The sequence below is a fragment of the Mus pahari genome, chromosome 17 (assembly GCF_900095145.1).
Source record: "Mus pahari chromosome 17, PAHARI_EIJ_v1.1, whole genome shotgun sequence".
Taxonomy (NCBI): Eukaryota; Metazoa; Chordata; class Mammalia; order Rodentia; family Muridae; genus Mus; species Mus pahari.
Window position 1 is genome coordinate 372,843 of NC_034606.1, and position 25,029 is coordinate 397,871.

General features: G+C 38.5%; 1 protein-coding gene across 2 annotated transcripts in view; it reads left to right on the top strand.

Moving 5' to 3' along the window:
• The window catches only part of Cpq (carboxypeptidase Q), a 377,206-nt gene that overhangs the window by 34,252 nt on the left and 317,925 nt on the right, over positions 1-25,029 (top strand). For both annotated transcript variants that reach the window (XM_021216707.2, XM_029548087.1), the window contains exon 2: positions 8,484-8,931. In XM_021216707.2, the coding sequence (XP_021072366.1) occupies positions 8,505-8,931 (427 nt within the window). In that variant the 5' untranslated portion in view covers positions 8,484-8,504. The remainder of the gene's footprint in view (positions 1-8,483; positions 8,932-25,029) is intronic.

Below are 25,029 nucleotides of genomic sequence, written 5' to 3' on the forward strand. Positions count from 1 at the left end.
AGACAACGGGTTTGCTGTGGGTTTGCTGTGAATTCAAGAATATCCTCAGACCCATGGTGACTATTTGACTAGCTAGGGCTCTGTCACAAGACTTTGCCTCAAAATCAAACAACACATGATAAAACAATGACAAAAAACATAAAAAAAAAACAAACAAACTCAAAAAACCTATGTAAGTATACAAAAGTCTTTCTTAACACAGGTTTCTATCCTTGTATGTATAGGTTTTTTTCTTTTTGTTTAGATTTTTTTATTAGATATTTTCTTTATTTACATTTCAAATGTTATCCCCTTTCCTAGTTTCCCCTCTGAAAATCCCCTATCCTCTCCCTCCTCCCCCTGCTCCCCAACCCACCCACTCTCATTCCTGACCCTGGCATTCCCCTATACTGGGGCATAGTGCCTTCACAGGACCAAGGGCCTCTCCTCCCATTGGTGACTGATTAGGCCGTCCTCTGCTACATATATAGCTAGAGCTACAAGTTCCAACATGTATTTTCTTTAATTGGTGGTATAGTTCCAAGGAGCTCTGGGGGTACTGGTTAGTTCATTTTGATGTTCCTCCCATGGAGCTTAAGACCCCTTCAGCTCGTTGGGTATTTCTCTGGCTCCTTCATTGGGGACACTGTGCTCTGTCCAATGGATGACTGTGAGCATCCACTTCTGTATTTGCCAGGCACTGGGAGAGCCTCACAGGATAGAGCTCTATCAGACTCCTGTCAGCAGGCTCTTGTTAGCATCTGCCTAGTGACTGGGTTTGGTGGTTGTTTATGGGGTGGATCCCCAGGTAGGGCAGTCTCTGGATGGTCGTTCCTTCAGTTTCTGCTCTGAACTTTGTCTCTGTAACTCCTTCCATGGGTATTTTGTTCCCAATTCTAAGAAGGAACTAAGTATCCACACTAGTCTTCCTTCTTGGGTTTCATGTGTTTTGCAAATTGTATCTTGGGTATACTAAATTTCTGGGCTAATATCCACTTTTCAGTGAGTGCTTATCATTTGTGTTCTTTTGTGATTGGATTACCTCACTCAGGATGATGTCCTCCAGATCCACCCATTTGTCTAAGAATTTCATAAATTCATTGTTTTTAATAGCTAAGTAGTACTCCATTTTCTGTATCCATTCCTCTGTTGAGGGACATCTGGGTTATTTTCAGCTTCTGGCTAATATAAATTAGGCTGCTATGAACATAATGGAGAATGTGTCCTTATTACTAGTTGAAACATCTTCTGAGTATATGCCCAGGAGATGTATTGCTGGATCTTCCTGTAGTACTATGTCCAATTTTCCAAGGAACGACCAAACTGATTTTCAGAGTAGTTGCACTAGCTTGCAATCCCACCCGAAATGGAGGAGTGTTCTTCTTTCTTCACATCCTCACCAACATCTGCTGCCTCCTGAATTTTTGATCTTAGCTATTCTGACTGGTGTGAGGTGGAATCTCAGGGTTGTTTTGATTTGCATTTCTATGATNATTAAGGATGTTGAACAATTTTTCAGGTGCTTCTCAGCCCTTCAGTATTCCTCAGTTGAGAATTCTTTGTTTAGCTCTGTACCCCATTTTTAATAGGGTTATTTTATTTTCTGGAGTCCAGCTTCTTGAATATATATATATATATATATATATATATATATATATATATATATATTGATAGGGTGCATGGGATTATTTCAATATTTTTGTATCTGCTGAAGCCTGTTTCATGACCAATTATATGGTCAATTTTGGAGAAGGTATCATGAGGTGCTAAGAAGAAGGTATATCCTTTTGTTTTAGGTTGAAATGATCTATAAATATCTGTTAAATCCTTTTGTTTCATAACCTCTGTTAGTTTCAATGTATCTTTGTTTATTTAGTTTCTGTTTCCAGGATCTGTCCATTGATGAGAGAGGGGTGTTGAAGTCTCTCACTATCATCCTGTGAATGTGTGCTTTGACTTTTAGCAAAATTTCTTTAATGAATGTGGATGCCCTTGCATTTGGAGCATAGATGTTCAGAATTGAGAGTTCATGTTGGTAAATTTTATATTTGATGAGTAAGAAGTATCCCTCCTTATCTTTTTTGAGCACGTTAAGTTGAAAGTTGATTTTATTCGATATTAGAATGGCTACCCCAGCTTGTTTATTGGGACCATTTGCTTGAAAAATTGTTTTCCAGCCTTTTACTCTAAGATAGTGTCTATCTTTGTCCCTGATGTGCGTTTTTATTGGAGAATTAAGTCCACTGATATTAAGAGATATTAAGGAAAAGTCATTGTGGGTTCCTGTTATTTTTGTTGTTGTTGTTGTTGTTGTTGTTGTTGTTGTTAGAATTGGAATTCTGATCATGTATCTATGTTCTTTAGATTTGTTGAAGGATTACTTTCTTGCTTTTTCTAGGGCACACTTTCCCTCCTTGTGTTGGAGTTTTTCCTTTATTAACCTTTAAAGGGCTGGATTCGTGGATAGATATTGTGTAAATTTGGTTTTGTCATGGAATACCTTGGTTTCTCCATCTATGGTAATTAAGAGTTTTGCTGGGTATAGTAGCCTGGGATGGCATTTGTGTTCTCTTCTGGCCTGTATGACATTTGCCCAGGATCTTCTGGCTTTCATAGTCTCTGGTGAGAAGTCTGGTGTAATTCTGCTAGGTCTGCATTTATATGTTACTTGACCTTTTACACTTATTGCTTTTAATACTCTTTCTGTGTTTTGTACATTTGGTGTTTTGATTATTATGTAATGGGAGGAATTTCTTTTATGGTCTAAACTATTTGGAGTTCTGTAGGCTTCTTTTATTTTCATGGGCATCTCTTTCTTTAAGTTGAGGAAGTTTTCTTCTATAATTTCGTTGAAGATATTACTGGCCCTTTAAGTTGGAAATCTTCCTTGTCCTCTATACCTATTATCCTTAGGTTTGGTCTTCTCATTGTGTCCTGGATTTCCTAGATGTTTTGGGTTAGGATCCTTTGGCATTTCGCATTTTCTTTGATTGTTGTGTCAATGTTTTCTATGGTATCTTCTGCACCTGAGATTCTTTTTCTATCTCTTGTATTCTGTTGGCTATGCTTGCATCTGTAGCTCCTGACTTCTTTCCTAGGTTTTCTATTTCTGGAGTGGTCTCCCTTTGTGATTTCTTTTTTGTTTCTACTTCCATGTTTAGATCCTAGGTGGTTTTGTTCAATTCTTTCGCCTATTTGGATGTGTTCTCCGATATTTCTTTAAGGAAGTAATTTATTTCCTTTTTCTAATCCTCCATCATCATCATTATATGAAGTGAGTTTAGATCCATATCTTGCTTTTCTGGTGTGATGGTACATTCAGGACTTGCTATTGTGGGAGAGTTCAGTTCTGATGATGCCACATAACCTTGATTTCTGTTGTTTCTGTTCTTATACTTGCCTCCTGCCATCTGATTATCCTAAGTGCTCACTGCCTTCAATATATCTGATTGGAGTCTGTCCTTCCTGTAATCCTGGTTGATTCAGAACTCCTCAGAGTCCAGCTTTCTCTGTGATCCTGTGATTCCAGGATCCTCTGAACCTCAGATTCTGGGTGTGTCAGAGTTCTTGGCAGTCAAGCTTCCTCTGAGACCCTGAGATCCTAGTGTGACCGAGTTCCTGGGATCCTGGAATCCTATGATCCTGGGCATGTTCCAGTGCCTGGCAGAGGTACCTTCTCTGGGGATTGTGGGGCTGTCCACTGTGTTCAAAACCAAGGTAAAACTGTGCTGACTAGAAGGAACCCGAGCTGCTGGCCAGGCAAGTTTCCCATGTCCTTGCTCCTGCTGTCACATGCCCTTCAGGATGGTTTTGGAACACATGTTGTGTTCCACTCACTAGTGATCCTAAGATCCTGGGCATGCAAGGGTGTCTGGGCCGTGGAGAGTCCTCTGGGGGCCTTGGGACTGTTTGCAGAGTTTGCACCCATGGTGGCCCGGGCATATGTATATTTCTAAATCTTACTATCAGCTTTCAGTACAACTCCCTTGCCTTTTCTATTTTGTTAATATACTCATTTTGTAATTTTCAACAGAACCTGAGACAATTTCAAACAATGAATTTTCAAGAAAAAATATTTAGAACTAGATCCAAAGATTATGCTTTGCTTCCTCAAAGTATACATCTTTTATTAGGATATAATTCATAGTACAAGAAATGTTACATTACTTTTGGATGTAACTCAAAAGTAAAGAAAATGACATCCATAAGGTTTTTTTTTCCGTTTTTATGAAAGAGACTGTAGCTATGACTTATGTAGGCAATCTATGCAAAAAGCAAAACAAATTTTTCTAAAATACAAAATAGTGCTCCAAAGTTGCCTGAGACTGTGTCTGTATAATACACATACATGCATGTATGTGTTTTTAAACTTTCTTAAATCAAAGATGATACAAAATGTGTTGTAAAAATAGCTATTTAACATTTGAAGTATATACTATTTCTATAGTGTGAATTCAAGGAAAAGAATAACAATTCAATCCTCTTTGTATAGAGATAAAGAGCATTTAGAAATAATATCCAGCTTAAATTTAGACATTTTTTGTAGTTCTATAATTGCATGAAAGACTTCTTGATCACTTTTTTCCCAATTAGTTTATTAGTATCTGTGGGATTTTAAATGAAAAAATGTTGAGTGTTTATGTGAATAAATTCTTGTACATTGTCTACTTGTACATCATTTTTATTTCATCCCTCTGAGAAATTTTTAACCTATAGGTAATAAGTAATGTATCTTTTGAGATTTTTGAGGTATTTTACATGCTGCCCCTGCCCCAGTATGGTCCTGAGTGGAGTCTCTGTCCTCAAGGGCTAGATGTACTGAAGATCTGAGGAAATCTTTTTCCTGACCTCATGGTGGTGAATGCTGGTTCACATTCATTGCCCCCACTGCTACAGCCCTCCAGGGCCTTGGTTATATCTGTTTTGAGCTTCATATGATGAATGTTTTCTTGGGAAATTCTTTCTTCCTGTTGCTTCTGTGTCTTCTGTACTTTTCTTTCTAATTTATCCATTGTTTGTCAAGTCCTTTGCTGTGTCTGGCTACATTTTGTAAAGTCCCCCCCCCTTTGCAGATTTGTTTCCTATTGAGTATCAGTTCCATCTTCTCCATGTGCCCATCAGCAAAACTCTGCTTACTTTTGTGTTCCAGCTTAAGCACTGTACAAACTTCTCTTGTTTGTTTGGACCTTCTTCAGTCAGAAGGCAACTTCTTCAGTTACAGGACTTTCCCTTCTGTTCCTTTATATGCTCGCCAGTTCTTTAGTACTATCTCTTATAGTTAGTCTCCAGTTTATAGTGGATCAGGAAACTTTTGTCAAATGAATTGATAGAAAGAGTTAGGACCAAAAAGCATCTTAAGAGAAAGTGATAGTTTTTGATAGTTTGAGGGTAAAGTCAATCATGGTGGAAAAGTGAAAGTGCAAGAAGCTTGAAGTCAGTAGTCACTGTCACAATCAGGAAGAGAGTCTGATACATGCATGCTGCTGCTCAGCTTCTTCTCCTTTATAGTCCAGATCCATAGCTAGGAAATTAGTGAACCCTGTCTAAAAAAATATAGTCTAGTGAAATATTTTCATTATTTTTATTGTTTAGCAAAATTTAACCTTGTGCGTGGGTATTGTAATTATAGAAACAAAGAACCATAGTATAATCATACTATAAGAAAGTCAGCTACAATGCAGAGTTGTCATAATTTTCACAATGATTAAATATTATAGCAAGTTTTTATTCTTGTAGATTGTTTGCAAAGGAAGGAAAGCTACTTTCATAGTCTAAGGAAGCTAAGACCTTAAGAGATTAAAGGCTTATTTATTCCTTGAATGAAAAGATCTTCAGTGACTATACTTGCTACTGTAATGGAAAGTACAGTGATGGATCATTTATCTTACTGCATTTTGAGCTTGGGGAGACATATTTATGTACACACATAGTTGTTAACATTAGTTATGATGGAAACACAGATGATGTAAACAGCTCAGAGACTCAGTTAAGCAGGTCTTCTGGGAGGTTATTTTTAAAACATTCTCATTAAAGAATGGGTGTAGGTGGGCATAGGGTTGGGAGAAGAGACTTGAAATGTAATAGAATGAATGTAAGTATCAACCCTAAGTTTTGAAAGCACTGGAAATTAGAAGAGCAATATAAAACCAAATGCATTGTTGACTAACATAAGGAGAAATAGATTTAGTTTTTCTAAATGCTACATTAAGGAATAAAAACAAATGATTGAAGTTAATTATATATTTAAAGTAATCCAATGTATCTGGAATACTTTTGTTTTCACATTTACATCTTTAAATGAAAATAGTAGTTCATTCTGCACTTAAAAAATAAAAAGTATCTCAACTTGGACTAGCTATAGTTCAAATAATGTTTGTCTACAAATATATATATATATATATATATATATATATATATATATATATATATATATATATTCTCCCATGTGCTAGGATAAAAGGCTTGTGCCTGATGAGTCTCCATTACCCACTGCATCATCTTGGCAAGCTCTTGCTTGCTTGCTTGCTTCTTTCCTTCTTTTGGTTTTTGAAACAAGGTTTCTCTGTGTAGCTCTGGCTATCCTAGAACTTACTGTATAGACCAGGCTAGCCTCCCAAGTGCTACTTCTTCTTCTTCTTCTTCTTCTTCTTCTTCTTCTTCTTCTTCTTCTTCTTCTTCTTCTTCTTCTTCTTCTTCTTCTTCTTCTTCTTCTTCTTCTTCTTCTTCTTCTTCTTCTTCTTCTTCTTCTTCTTCTTCTTCTTCTTCTTCTTCTAGATTTATTATATATATATGATATATGATATATGATATATATATAAAACAGAGAGATTAAAGGGTAAGGAAAGGAAAGTTTAAAGAGATGTCATTTAAAAAAGATATTGTCAGTCGTATCTGAAATGTATCTGCATAGTAGTTTGTGTTTCTGATATGTATAGTATAGGAGTAATTTATAGAGTTTTGAATGATTTGCAGACTAATATTTTTGTAAAATAAGGTAACAATGAATTGGATAAATGAAAGGAAATAAAAACCCTTTTTTATTAGATTTGAAAATCTTGTCTTTGTCTATTTTGTTTTTCATAAGAGGATATCACAGACTATGTAATTAATAGTAAACAGAAATATATAGGCTTACTGATTGGGAGACTGGAAAACCTGATAGAGGATTTCTTACCCTGTCATAACATTACCATAGCATATCACATTGCAAAAGGACAGGACAGGTGGTTAAAGAGAGACTAGAAGAGGTTATGATGAGCCAACTCCTGTGATGACAACATCGGTTCATTCAGAAAGGTGGAACCTTCAAGACTTAAACTTAAAGGTCTTACTTCCCAATAACTCTCATGATGACAAATAAATTGGAAGGGGTAGTAGAGCAACAATATCTACACAATTTAAAAATTTTCCAACTTGATACTATCCAAACTTTCTGCCATGACAATCATTCTGTTTGAACAGTGTAGGGTGGCAGCCACTAGTCACATGTGCCTACTGAGTACATGAAATACGGCAGAAAGAATGAAAATTTGAATTTTAAATTCTGCTTAATCTTAATTTACTTAAACTGAACCCATGAGACTATTGGGTCCTAAACTGTGCAACACTACACATACTTACCTGTGTAATTTATCATGGGCTTTAACATTCTGCAGTGCTAAATGAGTGCTGTGTAACATAGAGTTTAGAACTGGGGAAAACATTATATATTTCCATTTCCTTAATCTCTCTGTGCTAGTGCTCTAGTTCCTTATTTATTAAAGCAAAGGTCATAAGAGGCTGCCTCCTGAAGGTGAGTTGCTGTGAGGATTAAATGTAATAACAAGAGCAGTATACATACAACAGCATCTGATACATAACAATAATGAAATAAATGTGTTATACTGTTTTTATTATTAACCTGTAGATAATGTATATCATAGAGTTGAAGAATAACACATCTTTGTTTTTGCATTTGTTCTAGTTCTCTGCTTCTAAAAGTATATCACAGTTCCTGGAAATAAATATCGTTAAAAAAGAATTAGGTATCTTTAGTGGAAATGAGATTAGTGAAAAAAAAAAAGCATCTGAAATGGCCTCAAAAGTCAAGTTTTCCAGGAAAAGAAGAAAGAGCTTATTTGGGCAGAGGGAAGGTGGCCATCCAATTTGCTAGAGTTCCCTTAAGGGGGACACGCAGCAAGCATCATTTCCCCCTCCTCCCTGTCCTCTTTGTAGCTCCCTGTCTCTCTGTCTATCTCCCTCCGCCGCCGGCCTCTCTCTGTCTTTTAATAACAATATCCCTAGATAACAAGTGACTCTACACATTTGATACATACCACCCTGTGAGTAAAGTAAGCATTGTTCTTTGGCCTGACTATTCATAGGGCTTCAATTGTTAAATATGATGGGGAAGTTGGATGATGGCTGGAAAAGGAAGAGGACAAAGGAAAGCAGGCCATGAGATATGGGCAGATGCCTGTGAGATTTTTTTTTCCTAAAACATGTTTCTTATTTATTTCTTTCAGGAAGAAAAGCAACTAGGAACAATGAGGTTCCATTTCTTCCTGTTCATTGTTCACCTTTTAGCCTTGGGCTCTGGTAAAGCTATATTCAAGAATGGTGTTTCTCAGAGAACATTTCAAGAAATAAAAGAAGAAATAGCCAACTATGAAGATGTTGCTAAAGCAATTATCAACCTTGCTGTTTATGGTAAATACCAGAACCGGTCCTATGAGCGTTTGGGACTTCTAGTTGATGCTGTTGGACCCAGACTGAGTGGCTCTAAGAACCTAGAGAAAGCTATCCAAATCATGTACCAAAACCTGCAGCAAGATGGGCTAGAAAATGTCCACCTGGAGAAGGTCAGAATACCCCACTGGGAGAGGGGAGAAGAATCTGCAGTGATGCTGGTGCCTCGAATTCACAAGATGGCTATTCTAGGTCTTGGCAGCAGCATTGGGACTCCCCCAGGAGGTACTGTGTTTTTTAGATGGCTGTACTCCTTAACTTAATCCCTTCTTTCTTTTCCTCCTTCCCTCCCTTTAATTGTTTTAAACACATGGATTTCATGTAACCTGGGTTAGTTTTGAATTCACTATGAATCAGAGGGTAACTTTGACCTAGTGATGTTCTTATTCTACCTCCCAAGTGCTGGGGGTTACAGATATGTGCCCCTGATAACTGTTTTCTGTGATGCTGAGGCTTCAATCTTGCTAAGTAAGTGCTCTTCCATTGTACCCAACGCCCAGGCCTCCTGTAATCTTTATACAATTGATGTCTGTTTTCTTCTTTCTTTTCTTTTTCTATCTGTTCCATTTCTTTTCAGAAAGAAGCTATGCATAATGACTTTCAATAACATAGTATCAGCACCACGGCTCCAGTTTTATCCAGAAATATAGTTTGTGGATATGGAATATATAACCAATTACCAGTTCCCAAAAATAAAACTTGAAAGTATTTATAGATTAATTTAGTGTGGTAGAAAAAATATTTTGTATTCTTTTGACTTTCTCCTATGCCAGGATCCAGTAGAAATGTATCAGTTTATTTAAAAATCATTCTTAAAAAAATTCATGCACTATAATATCTACCAACTAGAAATATACATGTAATTATTTTTAGTATATTCACAAAATTTTTTAGAATAATTCTAGAACAATTGGATTGTTGAACACAGTCTGTCTGTTGAATATTTCATTGCTCTCTCCCTCAGACCACATAATGCAGTTGCATTTACCCCTCTAGCAGCACTCCCAAGACCCAGGAAACCACTATCCTGCATTCAGTCTTTGTGTATTTTCTCATCCTGGAAATGGTACATGAGTGGAACATACACTCTTTGGTCTTTTGTGACTGATGTATTTTACTCAGCATTATGTTTCTATGTCATTTGCATTGTAGCACATGTAAGTGCCACATTTTGTTGAGAAAAGGTATTTTATTTTAGTTGTCTTTATCAGTCAGTTTCATCTTTTTTGTTGTTTCCACTTTTCCCTATCTTTTTTTTTACTGTTTTTCTTTTCTTTTTTTAACTTATCACTATTTTTATTGAAAACGTTTTTTAAATTTTATTTTCTTTATTTACATTTCAAATGCTATCCCGAAAGTTCCTTATACCCCCCCCCCGCCCCTGCTCCCCTACCCACCCACTCCCACTGCTTGGCCTNGNCNTTCCATGTGCTGGGTCATATAAAGTTTGCAAGACCAAGGGGCCTCTATTCCCAGTGATGGCCGATTAGGCCATCTTCTGCTACATATGCAACTAGAGACACAAGCTCAGGGGGTACTGGTTAGTTCATATTGTTGTTGCACCTACAGGGTTGCAGCCCCCTACAACTCCTTGAGTACTTTCTCTAGCTCCTCCATTGGGGGCCCTGTGTTCCATCCAATAGCTGACTGTGAGCATCCACTTCTGTGTTTGCCAGGCACTGGCATAGCCTCACAAGAGGCCNCTATATCAGGGTCCCTTCAGCAGAATCTTGTTGACATATGCATTAGTATCTGGGTTTGGTGGCTGATGATGTGATGGATTCCTGGATGGGGTAGTCTCTGGATAGTCCATCCTTTCNTCTTAGCTCTAAATTTTGTCTCTGTACCTATATCCTTTCATGAGTATTTTGTTCCTTANTCTAAGGAGGAATGAAGTATCCACACTATGGTCATCCTTCTTGGTTTTCTTGTGTTTTGCAAAATGTATCTTGGGTATTCTAAGTTTCTGGGCTTATATCTGCTTATCAGTGAGTGCATATCTAGTGACTTCTTTTGTGATTGGGTTACCTCACTAAGGATGATATCCTCCAGATACATCCATTTGCCCAAGAATTTCATAAATTCATTGTTTTTAATAGCTGAGTAGTACTCCATTGTGTAAATGTACCATAGTTTCTGTATCCATTCCTTGATTGAGGGACATCTGGGTTCTTTCCAGCTTCTGGCTATTATAAATAAAGTTGCTATGAACATAGTGGAGCATGTGTCCTTATTACCAGTTGGAAGATCTTCTGGGTACATGCCCAGAAGAGGTATTGTTGGGTCCTCTGGTAGTACTATGTCCAGTTTTCTGAGGAACCGCCAGACTAAGTGGAATCACCGTGCCTGACCTCAAGCTGTCCTACAGAGCAATTGTGATAAAAACTGCATGGTACTGGTACAGCGACAGACATGTAGATCAATGGAATAGAACTGAAGATCCAGAAATGAATCCACACACCTATGGTCACTTGATTTTTGACAAGGGAGATAAAACCATCCAGTGGAAAAAAGACAGCATTTTCAACAAATGGTGCTGGCACAACTGACAGTTATTATGTAGAAGAATGAGAATTAATCCATTCTTATCTCCTTGTAAAAAGCTCAAGTGTAAGTGGATCAAAGACCTCTACATAAAACCAGAGACACTAAAATGTATAGAGGAGAAAGTGGGGAAAAGCCTCGAAGATATGGGCACAGGGAAAAAATTTCTCAACAGAACACCAATGGCTTGTGCTGTAAAATCAAGAATTGACAAATGGGACCTCATAAAATTGCAAAGCTTCTGTAAGGCAAAAGACACTGCCAACAAGATAAAAAGGCCACCAAGAGATTGGGAAAGGATTTTTACCAATCCTAAATCTGATAGAGGACCAATATCCAATATATACAAAGAGCTCAAGAAGCTGGACTCCAGAATTTCAAATAACTCCATTAAAAAATGGGGTACAGAGCTAAANAAAGAATTCTCAACTGAGGAATACCGAATGGCAGATAAACACCTGAAAAAATGTTCAACATCCTTAGNCATCAGGGAAATGCAAATCAAAACAACCCTGAGATTCCATCTCACACCATTCAGAATGGCTAAGATTAAAAATTCAGGTGACAGCAGATGCTGGTGAGGATGTGGAGAAAGAGGAACACTTCTCCATTGCTGGTGGGATTGCAAGCTTGTACAACCACTCTGGACATCAGTCTCGCGGTTCCTCAGAAATTTTTTTACTTTTTATATAGTCAAGAACCATGGTTAACATTTCTGGAAGGAATCAAGTAAGACTAGATAAATTGATATTTGTGAAATTCTAGGTTTTACTGCTCATGTTTGAGCTCATTGAAAGGTACAAAGTGCAACACTTGTTTAGGTGACTATCTGTATAAAGTATGGCATTTCTTTGTGGGATGCTATATTTGATTGAAATACCTAAGTATATTCTATTAGTATTAGTTATTAAATTCTGAAAGAAAAAACAGGCAGGCAGATAGGAAATCAATGAAGATATTAGGACTGACCACTATCACCTAGTGTTTAGTACAATGCTGAGTCTGGAGGTATTACCAGGTAAACGAAGGCACGAAAGACCTTCAGTCATCCTGTCATCTAAAGGAGATAATGAAGGGAATGAAACTTCTAATAGCCCTTGACATATCAAATACCAGAGAATATGTACCATACCATTCTTAAAAAAAACAAAAAACAAAAAACAAACAACAATGAAAAACCTCTCTGGCATACTGCAAGGGCAATAGGCAGTACAAAGTATGCAATTGACTGGCTTTGTATTTTCACATGTGAACAGAACAAGTCCTTTCTTCTCTGAATTCTTTAGCATCGAAACATACTCCTTTGTTCTATGTGTGATTTAATTATTTGATGTCTCTGATGTAATTTATGTTACTTCAAGCTAAGAAACGAGTAATACATTTTTTTTTAAAATTTCCCTTAAGACTTACCCAAATATTGAGGACTTCTTAAATGAATAACACAATTTTGAAATCTATTCTCTCCATTTACCTAAGGCAAGGCTGATACTAGAACACCCAATTTCAGGTAAGTTAGGATTTAAATTTGTAATAGATAGAAAAATCCATCAATTAGTTTTCTTAAGGTCTGTTTTTGTTTTTGTTTTTCTCCTTTCAGTGGAATTCAATATAGGGCTCCTATATTCTGTGAGGCCAACCAAGTGCATCTCTGTTTCTCATTATTTTAGAAACAATATGTTTTCCACTAGAAGGGCCAGAAACTAGGAAGCCAAAAGCTTTTGGCACAAAATGGATGTTCCAGGAGTGGAGTACTGTCAGGCGAGAAACTTTGAAAGAAGCAATTCTTGGAGACATTAGTTACAAGTACCAAAGACAAATATATTGATCGGACTCCAGATGTTTGCTTTGGAGGTTAGAATAGGAATAACTACCACTCATGTATTTGAATGTTGGCCCATAGAAAGTGGTACTATTAGGAAGTGTAACCTTATTAGAGTAGTTGTGGCATTGTTAGAGAAAGCATGTCACTGTAGGTAGCAGGGCTGTGAGGTCTTACATGCTTAAGCTATGTCCAGTGTGGGATGCATTCTCATTCTGTTGCTTGAAGATCAAGATATAGATAGAACTTTCAGCTCCTTCTCCAGCGCCATGTCTACCTGCATTCTGTCATGCTTCTCATGATGATGATAATGGATTCTGAAACTGTGTACCAGCTGCAATGAAATGTTTTCCTTTATAAGAATTGCCATGGCAGTAGGAGGAAGTGAAATGAGTGGGAGAGGGGAGGGGGAAGGGAATAGGAGGATCAGGTGTGGGTAGAGATAGGAAAGAGGCTCCCAGGGCCAGTAGAATGAATGGAAATCTGCAGCTACCTGGAATGGGTAGAGGGGAGAATCTCTCGGAAGTCTCAGAGACCTGGTACAGAGAGGCTCCCAGGTCAATGCAGGTGACCTAGTCTAGAAGAGGCCACCTCCTGTAGCCAGGCAGGACCCCCAGTGGAAGAATAAGGACACCAACACACACACAAAACTTTCAACCAAAAACTTATCCTGTCTAAAAGAAATTCAGGAGTAGAGCAGAGACCTAAGGCAAGACCAACGAGTAACCAGCCCAACTCAAAAACCATTCCATGGACAAACACCAATTTCTGACCTTATTAATGATATTCTGTTATGCATTCAGACAAGAGCCTAGCACAACTGTTCTCTGAGAATATCTACCCAGCAGTGGACTGAAACAGATGCAGATACCCGTAGCCAAACATTAGGTGGAGGTCGGGGACCCTTAAGGACAAGTTGGGGAAAAGAATTGAAGGCCCTAAAGGTGATGGGAACTCCACAGGAAGACCAACAGAGTCAACTAACTTGGATCCCTGCAAGTCTCAGAGTCTGAGCCACCACCAAAGGATATATATGGGCTGAACTGAGGCCCCAGGGACATATGTAGCAGACAGGCAGCTTAGTCTTCATGTCTGCCTTGTCTAGCCTCAGTAGGAGAGAATGCACCTAATCAGGTTGAGACTTAATGTACTAAGGTGAAGAGATACCCAGGGGTGGGGGGACACACCTTCTCAGAAGGAAAGAGGAGGAGGCTGGGAAGGATTCTGTGAAGGAGATGCCAGAAGGGGAAGCAGTGTTTGGGATGTAAATAAATAATTTTTTAAAAAGAGTTGCCATTGTCATGGTGTCTCTTCACAGAAATAAAACCATAACTAAAACATTTGCATTTCCCCAAACCAGACCTTTATATTATTTCAATACATGGTTTTTGAGACAGCTTATTTTTTTCATTCATTGGACTTTTATTGAGTACCTGCCATATGCCAGTCAGGGTACAGGTGACACAGAAAGGAGTGGTGATCCATGCTGCAGCCAGGGGCCAAGTTTATGTCTGTAGTTCACAATACCCACAGAGACCATGTTGATGTCCATGTTTTGTACTGCCACCAAAAGCTATGTGGATGTCTGTGGTCAGTACTGTCACTAAAAACCATGCAACAGTGTGTGATCTGGGTCACCTGCTATTATGAGCAAGGAAGCTTCTTTTACACTGGTATTAACACTAGAGAATGAAAAACACTGAAGACTTATTTTCCTCACCTTACCCCCAGAAAGAAACAGTACAGACAGGAAGCTATGGGAGAGAGTCCTTAAGATGCCTGATAAAGATGCTGAAGTAAAGCTCTTCATAGTTGATGGCTTCTGATATGGGAGGGGAAGCAGGGGAAGCAGGAATAGAACTCAGTTAACTTTAAGGAGCTGGCCACTGAGAGTTTGACAAGGCATCAATGAGAATATGGGTATCAAACACAAAACACACACACACACACACACACACACACACACACACACTAATCCAGGTCATCTCATCTGGGCCTCATAATCATTCCTGAGATACCTTGCATGAAAGGCATAAAGAAAACAATGGATTTTTTATTAGATATTTTCTTTATAGTGATATTTCATACAATTGATAATATCCATATACCTGGACAGTAAAAATAAACTTCCAAAGCTAAAATGCAGAGGAATATCAGGTTCAGGGTGAGGGTTATATGAATAAATAGTTGTCAGGGGTTGAAGCACAAATGAGCAGTGCCTTCCTCTTATTTGTCTTCAGGGTGTTAAAATGAAAAATGGAGAGAGAAAGGGAAGAGGCAGATCTTTCAGAGTTTTGGCTAGCTAGAGAAAGTAGAAAACAGGAAGATGAGAGAAAGATGTTTCACTGTGATGATTGTCTAATTTGTATGGCAGCTTAACACGTGTTCTCCCTTCATACTGACCATGTTGATATAAGTTTATTGTTGTATAAAGACATGAAATGAAGCTTGGCGAATTTAAGTGTCTCATCGAAAGATAAATCCTTAAGAAGAATGAGTGATTAAGCATAGGCATTACAAAAAAAAATGCAGTTGAGTGAATGACTAGGAAAGCAGGGATGGACTGTGTCACTGGCATTCACAAGCTAAACATGTAGAATTCTTTTAACCCAGAAGTTCTCATAGTCTAAGTCACAGTTTTAGTACTTTTTACTTTCTTTAATTACTTTGTTCATTTTTACTGAATCAAACTTAGGGACTTGTGCATACTAGATACCACTGAGCTATGCATCCAGGTTGCCAGTCAAGGGCAAGCCAGCGTACAGACAATATGGTGGATATCTTATCAGAAACTGAGACAAAGGAAACATCTTAAAAGCTTATTCAGTAAGTATTTGAAAAATACTGTTCATCATATATTTCATGTACTGAGGAACACATCTAATTCTCTCCTAAATAAAAAAGTTTCTATAATACATAAAAGAATATATATATATATATATATATATATATATATATATATATAGTCATTTTGACATTTATATGGATCACAGAACAGTTAAATGAGGCTGTTTAACATCTTGCTACTTACATTTTTTTAGTAGTAAGAACATTTAAAATCAACTCTCAACAATTTTTAGTTTTATAATGAATTTGTAACTATAGTTGCTATGATGTACAGCATATTTTTGAACTTCCTATACTCTAACTGAAATTTTGTGTCTATGGATCAACATCTTCCTTATACTATCTATGATGGTGAGTTTTGTCAACTTGACATACTATAGAATCAAATGGGAAGGGAGTCTCAGTGTGGTATTGCCTAGATTAGATTGTCCTATGGGAGGATTACCTTAATGCATTAATTCATGTGGCAAGACTCACCCATTGTGAATGGAATCATCTGTTGTATGGGAGATTCTGGATTCTAGAGGTGTGGAAAGAGACTGTAGAACACAAGCATGCATGCATTAATTCATTGTTCCTTGCTCTTGGCTATAAACAACTATAACTGTCTATTTCAGGTCTTTGCTTCCTTGCCTTCCCTGTATTGTTGAATTTTAGTCTGGAGTTGCTTTTATCAGGTATTTTTAATCACAGCAACAGGAAAAGAAACTAACACACTCTACTCTTCAGTCTCTGGTAATGGTTATTTTATCCTCTATGAGTTCCATCTTTACAGATTACACATGAAAATATTATGTGGTTTTACTGTCTGTTATTAGCTCACTTAATGATCTTCAGTTTTATTCATATTGACACAAATTACAAGAAAGCCTCCTTTTTCAAGTGTAGGCATACCACATGGTTTAATCCATTTATCAGATTGATATTCATCCTGTTCCCATGTCTTGGCTACTGTGAATAGAGCTGTAGTCCACATAGGCACAAATACGTCTGCTTGGCACATGACCACACAACCTCACAATATACTGTGATGGAGAATTTCTGAAAATCCTGAATTATATAGTAGTTCTGTATTTTGTTGTCATTTTGTTGTTAAACAATCTCAATACCGTTTTCCATAAAGACTCTAATATCTTCCCTTCCCTCAAAATGTCAATGGGTTCCTTTTCTCTACATCCTCCTCAGGGTAAATTCTAATTTTTAAAACTATAGAGACATCCCTTCTGTGGCTTTTGCTGCTTGCTACTCAGAATTCTTCTTCTTATATCTGGAAACTGCAGCTTTTGCCTACTACCAAACATTGGTTTTGTTGGAATAGGCTCTTAACATAAGCCCAGGTGCAGATGTTAATTTCCTGAGTTAAAGTGCTCAGCACAGCCAATCTCTATGGTCAAAGCATTGGATTTACAGGTAGTTGCTTGATGCTTGAGTCTTGAATAGATTTTTTTTTTTTTTTTGGCTGAGCCAACAAAAGAAGCTTCTAAGTTTTCTTTAGCTATTGTGACCAGAATGCCTAGATTTGTACCATGGCCCGTGCAGGTCCTTTCTGTTATGACCTTGAATAGACCCAAAATGTCAATTCCACTTGGGTAGATGTTTCCAAGGCTGAAGGACTTGTAAATTGGATTGCCACCACTATGTCACACCTAAAGGAATGGGCCGGTATTGGTGGATTGGCACTCTGCTGCTTGCTCATCAGTGTCCTGGCCTTTTGGTGCATCTGTCACACTCAACATCGCCATTGCAGGGCTTAAGCTCTGTTGATACAAGCCTTTGCAGCTGTGGAGATGGGACAATCTCCTCAAGTGTGACTTGGCATGCTAAAGAAGTAGTCTCCCTGGGCATGTTACCAACCTAAGACAGGGATCAGACCACTGCTGTCTGTCACCCAATAACGGGTAAGGAGCATTGTTGCAGGGGGCAACCTAAGACAGGCATTCACTCTGCCAAATTAAAGAATAAGGGGGAGATGTGAGGAGCGGGTTTGGCTGTGGCCCCAAGATGGCGCCCAGGACAGCCTCCAAGTCTAACGACTGACAACTGACTTCCTCAGATCCCTCAAGATAGCCATGTTCATTAAACTGCACTGCACAGATGCACCACAATGAAAGATCAGATGATGTGACGAATGTAGTCCTGTGCCAATGAACTGGGCCTACATGGAATGGGGTGATGGGGAGTGGACTAGAGGGTATAAAAGGGCATGGCCGAGAGAGGTCGGGGAATCTTTTTACTGCACATAGTTATGTTCCTGAATAAACTGCTTTGAGAAGGACGTCGGTTTTTTCGCTTCTTTTCTGCTGGTTGGAGATGGTAGCAACAAAGAACAGAATCCCAACTTTAACAACTAAAATAACAGGAAGCAACAATTACTTTTCTTTAATTTCTCTTAACATTAATGGACTCAATTCCCCAATAAAAAGACATAGACTAATAGATGAGCTACACAAACATGACCCAGCATGATGCTGCTTATAGAAACCCACCTCAGGGACAAAGGCAGACACTACCTCAGAGTAAAAGGCTGGAAAACAAATTTCCAAGCAAATTGTCTGAAGAAACAAGCTGGAATAGCCATTCTAATATCAAATAAAGTTGGATTCTAACCGAAAGTTATCAAAAAAGACAAGGAGGGGCACTTCATACACATCAAAGGTAAAATCTACAAAGAAAAACTCTCTATTCTAAATATCTATGCTTCAAGTGCAAGGGCAGTCATATTCATTAAAAAAAACTTTAGTAAATATCAAAGCACACATTGCACCTCACACAATAATAGTGGGAGACTTCAACAACCCACTCTCACCAATGGACAGATCTTGGAAACAGAAACTAAACAGAGACACATGGACACTAACAGAAGTTATGAAACAAATGGATTTAACAGATAACTACAGAACCTTTCATCCTTAAAAAAGAAAATAAAAGGATATTTCTGCTTCTCATCACCTCATGGTACTTCCTCCAAAATGGACCATATAATCAGTCACAAAACAGGCCTCAACAGATACAAAAATATTGAAATTATCTGATGCATCCTATCAGATCACCAAGGATTAAGGCAGATCTTCAATAACAGCATATATAATAGAAAGCCAAAATTCACATGGAAACTGAACAACACTCTACACAATGATACCTTGGTCAAGGAAGAAAGAAAGAAAGAAATTAAAGACTTTTTAGAGTTTAATGAAAATGAAGCCATAATATACCCAAATTTATGGGACACAATGAAAGCAGCTTAAGAGGAAAACTCATAGCCCTGAGTGCCACCAAAAAGAAAATAGAGAGAGGGTAATCTAGTAGCCTAACAGCACACCTAGAAGCTCTAGAACAAAAGGAAGCAAATTCACCCAAGAGGAGCAGACAGCAGGAAATAATCAAACCAGTGGCAGAAATCAACCAAGTGGAAACAAAAAGAACTATTCAAAGAATCAACCAAACCAGGAGATGGTTCTTTGATTAAAACAAGATAGATAAACCCTTAGCCAGACTAACTAGAGGGCACAGGGACAGTATCCTAATTAACAAAATAAGAAATGAAAAAGAAGACATAACAACAGAACTTGAGGAAATCCAAAACTTAATCAGATCCTACTACAAAAGGCTATTCTCAACAAAACTGGAAAACCTGGATGAAATTGACAACTTCCNAGACAGATACCAGGTACAAAAGTTGAATCAGGATCAGATTGACAATCTTAGCAGACCCACTTTATCTAAAGAAATAGAAGCATTCATTAATAGTCTTCCAACCGAATAAAAGCCCAAGACCAGTTGGGTTTAGTGCAGAGTTCTATCAGACCTTCAAAGAAGACCTACTTTCAACTCTCCTCATACTATTTCACAAATAGAAACAGGATGTACTTGATATGCTTCATTCTATGAAGCCATAGTTACTCTGATACATAAGCCACACAAAGATCCAACAAACAAAGAGAACTTCAGACCAATTTCCCTTATGAATATCAATGCAAAAATACTCAATAAAATTCTCGCAAACCGAGTCCAAGAACATATCGAAATGATCATCCATCATGACCAGGCAGGCTTCATCCCAGGGATGAAGGCATGGTTTTTATACAGAAATCTATCAACATACTTGTACTGGCTAGTTTTGTGTCAACTTGACACAGCTGGAGTTATCACAGAGAAAGGAGCTTCAGTTGGGGAAGTGCCTTCAGGAGATCCAGCTGTAAGGCATTTTCTCAATTAGTGATCAGGGGGGAGGTCCACTTGTGGGTGGTACCATCTCTGGGCTAGTAGTCTTGTTCTATAAGAGAGCAGGCTGAGCAAGCCAGTGGAAGCAAGCCAGCAAAGAACATCCCTCCATGGCTTCTGCATCAGCTCCTGCTTTCTGACCTGCTTGAGTTCCAGTCCTGCATCCTTTGGGATCAACAGCAGTATGGAAGTNTCTGCATCAGCTCCTGCTTTCTGACCTGCTTGAGTTCCAGTCCTGCATCCTTTGGGATCAACAGCAGTATGGAAGTGTAAGCTGAATAAACCCTTTCCTCCCCAACTTGCTTCTTGGTCATGATGTTTGTGCAGGAATAGAAACCCTGACTAAGACAATACCCTACTACATAAAGAAACTCAAGACAAAAATCATTAGATGCTGAGAAAGCATTTGACAAAATCCAACACCCCTTCATGATAAAAGTAATGGTAAGATCAGGAATTCAAGGCCCCTACCTAAACATATTAAAAGCAACATACAGCAAAACAGTTGCCAACATCAATCTAAATGGAGAGAAACTCGAAGCAATCCCACTAAAATCAGGGACTAGAGAAGGGTTCCCACTTGATCCCTATTTATTCAATATAGTAACTGAAGTCCTAGCCAGAGCAATTAGACAAAAAGCAGATCAAGGGGATACAAATTGGAATGGAAGAAGTCAAAATATCACTATTTGCAGATGATATGATAGTATATATAAGTGACCCTAAAAATTCCACCAGAGAATTCCTAAACCTGACAAACAGCTTCAGTGCAGTAGCTGGATATAAAATTTACTCAAACAAATCAGTTGCCTTTCTTTACAGAAAGGATAAACACAATAAGAATGTAATTAGGGAGACAACACCCTTCACAATAGTCACAAATAATATGGAATATCTTGGTGTAACCCTAACTAAGGAAGGGAAAGATCTGTATGATAACTACTTCAAGTCTCTGAAGAAAGAAATTGAAGAAGATCTCAGAAGATGGAAACATCTCCCATGCTCATGAATTGGCAGGATTAAAATACTCAAAATGGCTATCCTGCCTAAAGCAATCTACAGATTCAATGCAATCCCCATCAAATTCCAACTCAATTCTTTAGTGAGTTAGAAAGCGTAATTTGCAAATTCATCTGGAATAACAAAAAACGTAGGATAGCAAAAATTATTGTCAACAATAAAAGAACGTCTGGTGGAATCACCATGTCTGACCTCAAGTTGTACTACAGAGCAATTGTGATAAAAACTGCATGGTACTGGTACAGCAACAGACAGGTAGATCAATGGAATAGAATTGAAGAACCAGAAATGAACCCACACACCTATGGTCACTTGATCTTTAACAAGGCAGCTAAAAACATCCAGTAGGGAAAAAAAGACAGCATTTTCAACAAATGGTGCTGGCACAACTGGCAGTTATCATGTAGAAGAATGTGAATTGATCCATTCTTATCTCCTTGTACAAAGCTCAAGTCTAAGTGGATCAAAGACCTCCACATAAAACCAGAGACACTGAAATTTATAGAGGAGAAAGTGGGGAAAAGCTTTGAAAATATGGGCACAGGGGAAAAAAATTCCTGAACAGAACAGCAATGACTTGTGCTGTAAGATCAAGAATCGACAAATGGAACCTCATATAATTGCAAAGCTTCTGTAAGACAAAAGATACTGTCAATAAGACAAAAAGGCCACCAAAAGATTGGGAAAGTATTTTTACCAATCCTAAATCTGATAGAGCACTAATATCCAATATATACAAAGAACTTAAGAAGGTAGACTACAGAAATTCAAATAACCCCATTAATAAGTGGGGTACAGAGGTAAACAAAGAATTCTCAACTTAGGAGTATCGAATGGTTGAGAAATACCTAAAACAATGTTCAACATCCTTAATCATCAGGGAAATGCAAATCAAAACAACCCTGAGATTCCACCTCACACCAGTCAGAATGGCTAAGATCAAAAATTCAGGTGACAGCAGATGCTGGCGAGGATGTGGAAAAAGAGGAACATTCCTCCATTGCTGGTGGGATTGCAAGATTGTACAACCACTCTGAAAATCAGTCTGGTGGTTCCTCAGAAAATGGACATAGTCTACTGGAAGATCCAGCAATACCTCTCCTGAGCATATACCCAGAAGATGTTCCAACTGGTAATAAGGACACATGCACTACTATGTGCATAGCAGCCTTCATTTTAATAACCAGAAGCTTGAAAGGACCCAGATGTCCCTCTATAGAGGAATGGATACAGAAAATGTGGTACATTTACACAATGGAGTACTACTCAGCGATTAAAAACAATGAATTTATGAAATTCTTCAGCAAGTGGATGTATCTGGAGGATATTATCCTGAGTGAGTTAATCCATTCACAAAAGAAGTCACTTGATATGCACTCACTGATAACGTGGATATTAGCCCAGAAACTTAGAATACCCAAGGTACAATTTTCAAAACAGAAGAAAATCAAGAAGTAGGAAGACTAATGTGTGGACATTTCATTCCTCCTTAGAATAGGGAACAAAGTACCCATGGAAGGAGTTACAGAGACAAAAGTTTGGAGCTATGAGCCATCCAGAGACTACCCCACCTGCGGATCCATCCCATAATCAGACACCAAACATACATACTATCTCACATGCCTGCAAGACTTTGCTGAAAAGACCCTGATATAGCTGTCTCTTGTGAGGCTATGCCAGTGCCTGACAAATACAGAAGTAGATGCTCACAGTCATCTACTGGATGGAACACAGGGCCCCCAATGGAGGAGATAGAGAATGTACCCAAGGAGCTTAAGGGGTTTGCAACCTTATAGGTAGAACAACAATATGAACCAACCAGTATCCCCAGAGCTTGTGTCTCTAGCTCCATATGTAGCAGAAGATGGCCTAGTCAGCCATCATTGGGAAGAGAGGCCCCTTGGTCTTGCAAACTTTATATGCCCCAGTACAGGGGAAGACAAGGGCCAAGAAGTGGGAGTGGGTGGGTAGGGGAGCAGGGTGGGGGGAGGGTTAGGGGACTTTTGGGTTAGCATTTGGAATGTAACTGAAGAAAATATCTAATAAAAAATTGAAAAAAAATTTGTAGAAATTTTGCTTTATTTCTAGTAGTTTTAATCCAGATGCCAAAATTATCCCATTATTTTTATATCATGTTGGATTTAACTATTGCATCTTTACTTATTTATTTTTGTGATTATATATATATATATATGTGTATATATATATATATATATATATATATATATATATATATATTATTTATTTACATCTCAAATGATGTCCCACTATTCCACTTCCCGGTTAGCCTTTGCAAGCTCCCCATTGCACATCTGCTCTTTTCCCTCCCCTTTGCCTGTATGAGAGTGCTCCCCCACCCACCCACTCTCTCAGTTCTACAGCTCCAGTATCCCCCTACTCTGTGGCATCAAACATCCCTGGGACCAAGGGCCTCACCTCCCATTGCTGTCAGGCAAGACCGTCTTCTACTACATTTGTATCTGGAACCATGCATCCCACCAGATACACTCCATTATTGGTGGCCTAGACTTTGGAAGAAGTGGGTAGTCAGTCCAGCCTATGTTGTTCCTCCATTGGCGTTGCAATCCCCCTCTGCTCCTCCAGTCCTTCTGCCAGTTCCCCCACCAGGTCCCCTTAGTTTAGTCTGAGGGTTGGCTCCAAGCTTTGTCATTTGCATTGGTCAGTTAATGGCCGGACCTCCCAAGAAATTACCACACTTGATTCCTATCAGCAAGTGCCTTTTGACTATGGTAGAAGTGTTTGGTTTGGGGTCTGCAGACATGCTGTATCCCCAGTTCGGGTCATTCCTGATTGACCCTTCCTTCAGTCTCTGTTTAATTTTCTGTCCCTGTTCTTCCTTTGGACAGAAACATTTCTGGGTTAAAAATCTTTAAGTTGGATGGTTGTCCCATCCCTTGACCAAGGGCCATGCCTATCCACTGGAGGTAGTCTTCCCCTTCTCTGCGAATTACATCTAAGGTCAATTCCATTGCATCCTGGGAGCCCCACGTATCTCTGGTATCTGGTACCCGAACCACCAGTGACTATCCCCAGTTCCTCATCCCCATGCTACCTATTTTTATTTGATTTCCTGACCCTCTGTACCTCTCTCCTCCAGTTTCTGATACTGCCACCCTTATTTCCTCTCCCTCCTTCCTCCCTTCTCTGTCCCCCTCTCCTTTCACCTCCCCCAATCATCCTCTTCCTCGTTCAATGCAGGACTGAAGCATCCACCCCCTGGTCTTTCTTCCTTCTTCTATGCTTCATATGGTCTGTAGGTTGTATCAAGGACATTGTGAGCATTGGGACTAGTATCCATTTATTAGTGAGTATATACCATGTGTATCTGGGTTAGCTCACCTAGGATGATATTTTCTAGTTCCATTCATTGGCCTGCGAATTTCATAAAGTCATTGCATAGTACTCCATTGTGTATACGTGCCAGATATTTTTGTATCCATTCTTCTGGACATCTGGATTGTTTCCAGTTTCTGGCTATTATAAATAAGACTGTTATGAAAATAGTGGAGCGTGTGTCCCTGTTATATGATGGAATATATTTTGTGTATATGCCCAGGAGTGGTATTGCTGGTACTATGTCCAATGTATGTAGTACTATGTCCAATTTTCTGAGGAACCACCAGATTGATTTCCAAAGTGGTTTTACTAGCTTATAGTCCTACTACCAATGGAGGAATGTTCTTTCTCCACATCTTTGCCAACATCTCTTGTCACCTGCGTTTTTGATCTTGGGCTTCCTGACTGGTATGAGGTGGAAACTCTGAGTTGTTTTACTTTGCCTTTTCCTGATGACTAAGGATGTTGAACATTTCTTTAAGTGTTTCTCAGCCATTCAAGATTCCTAAGTTAAG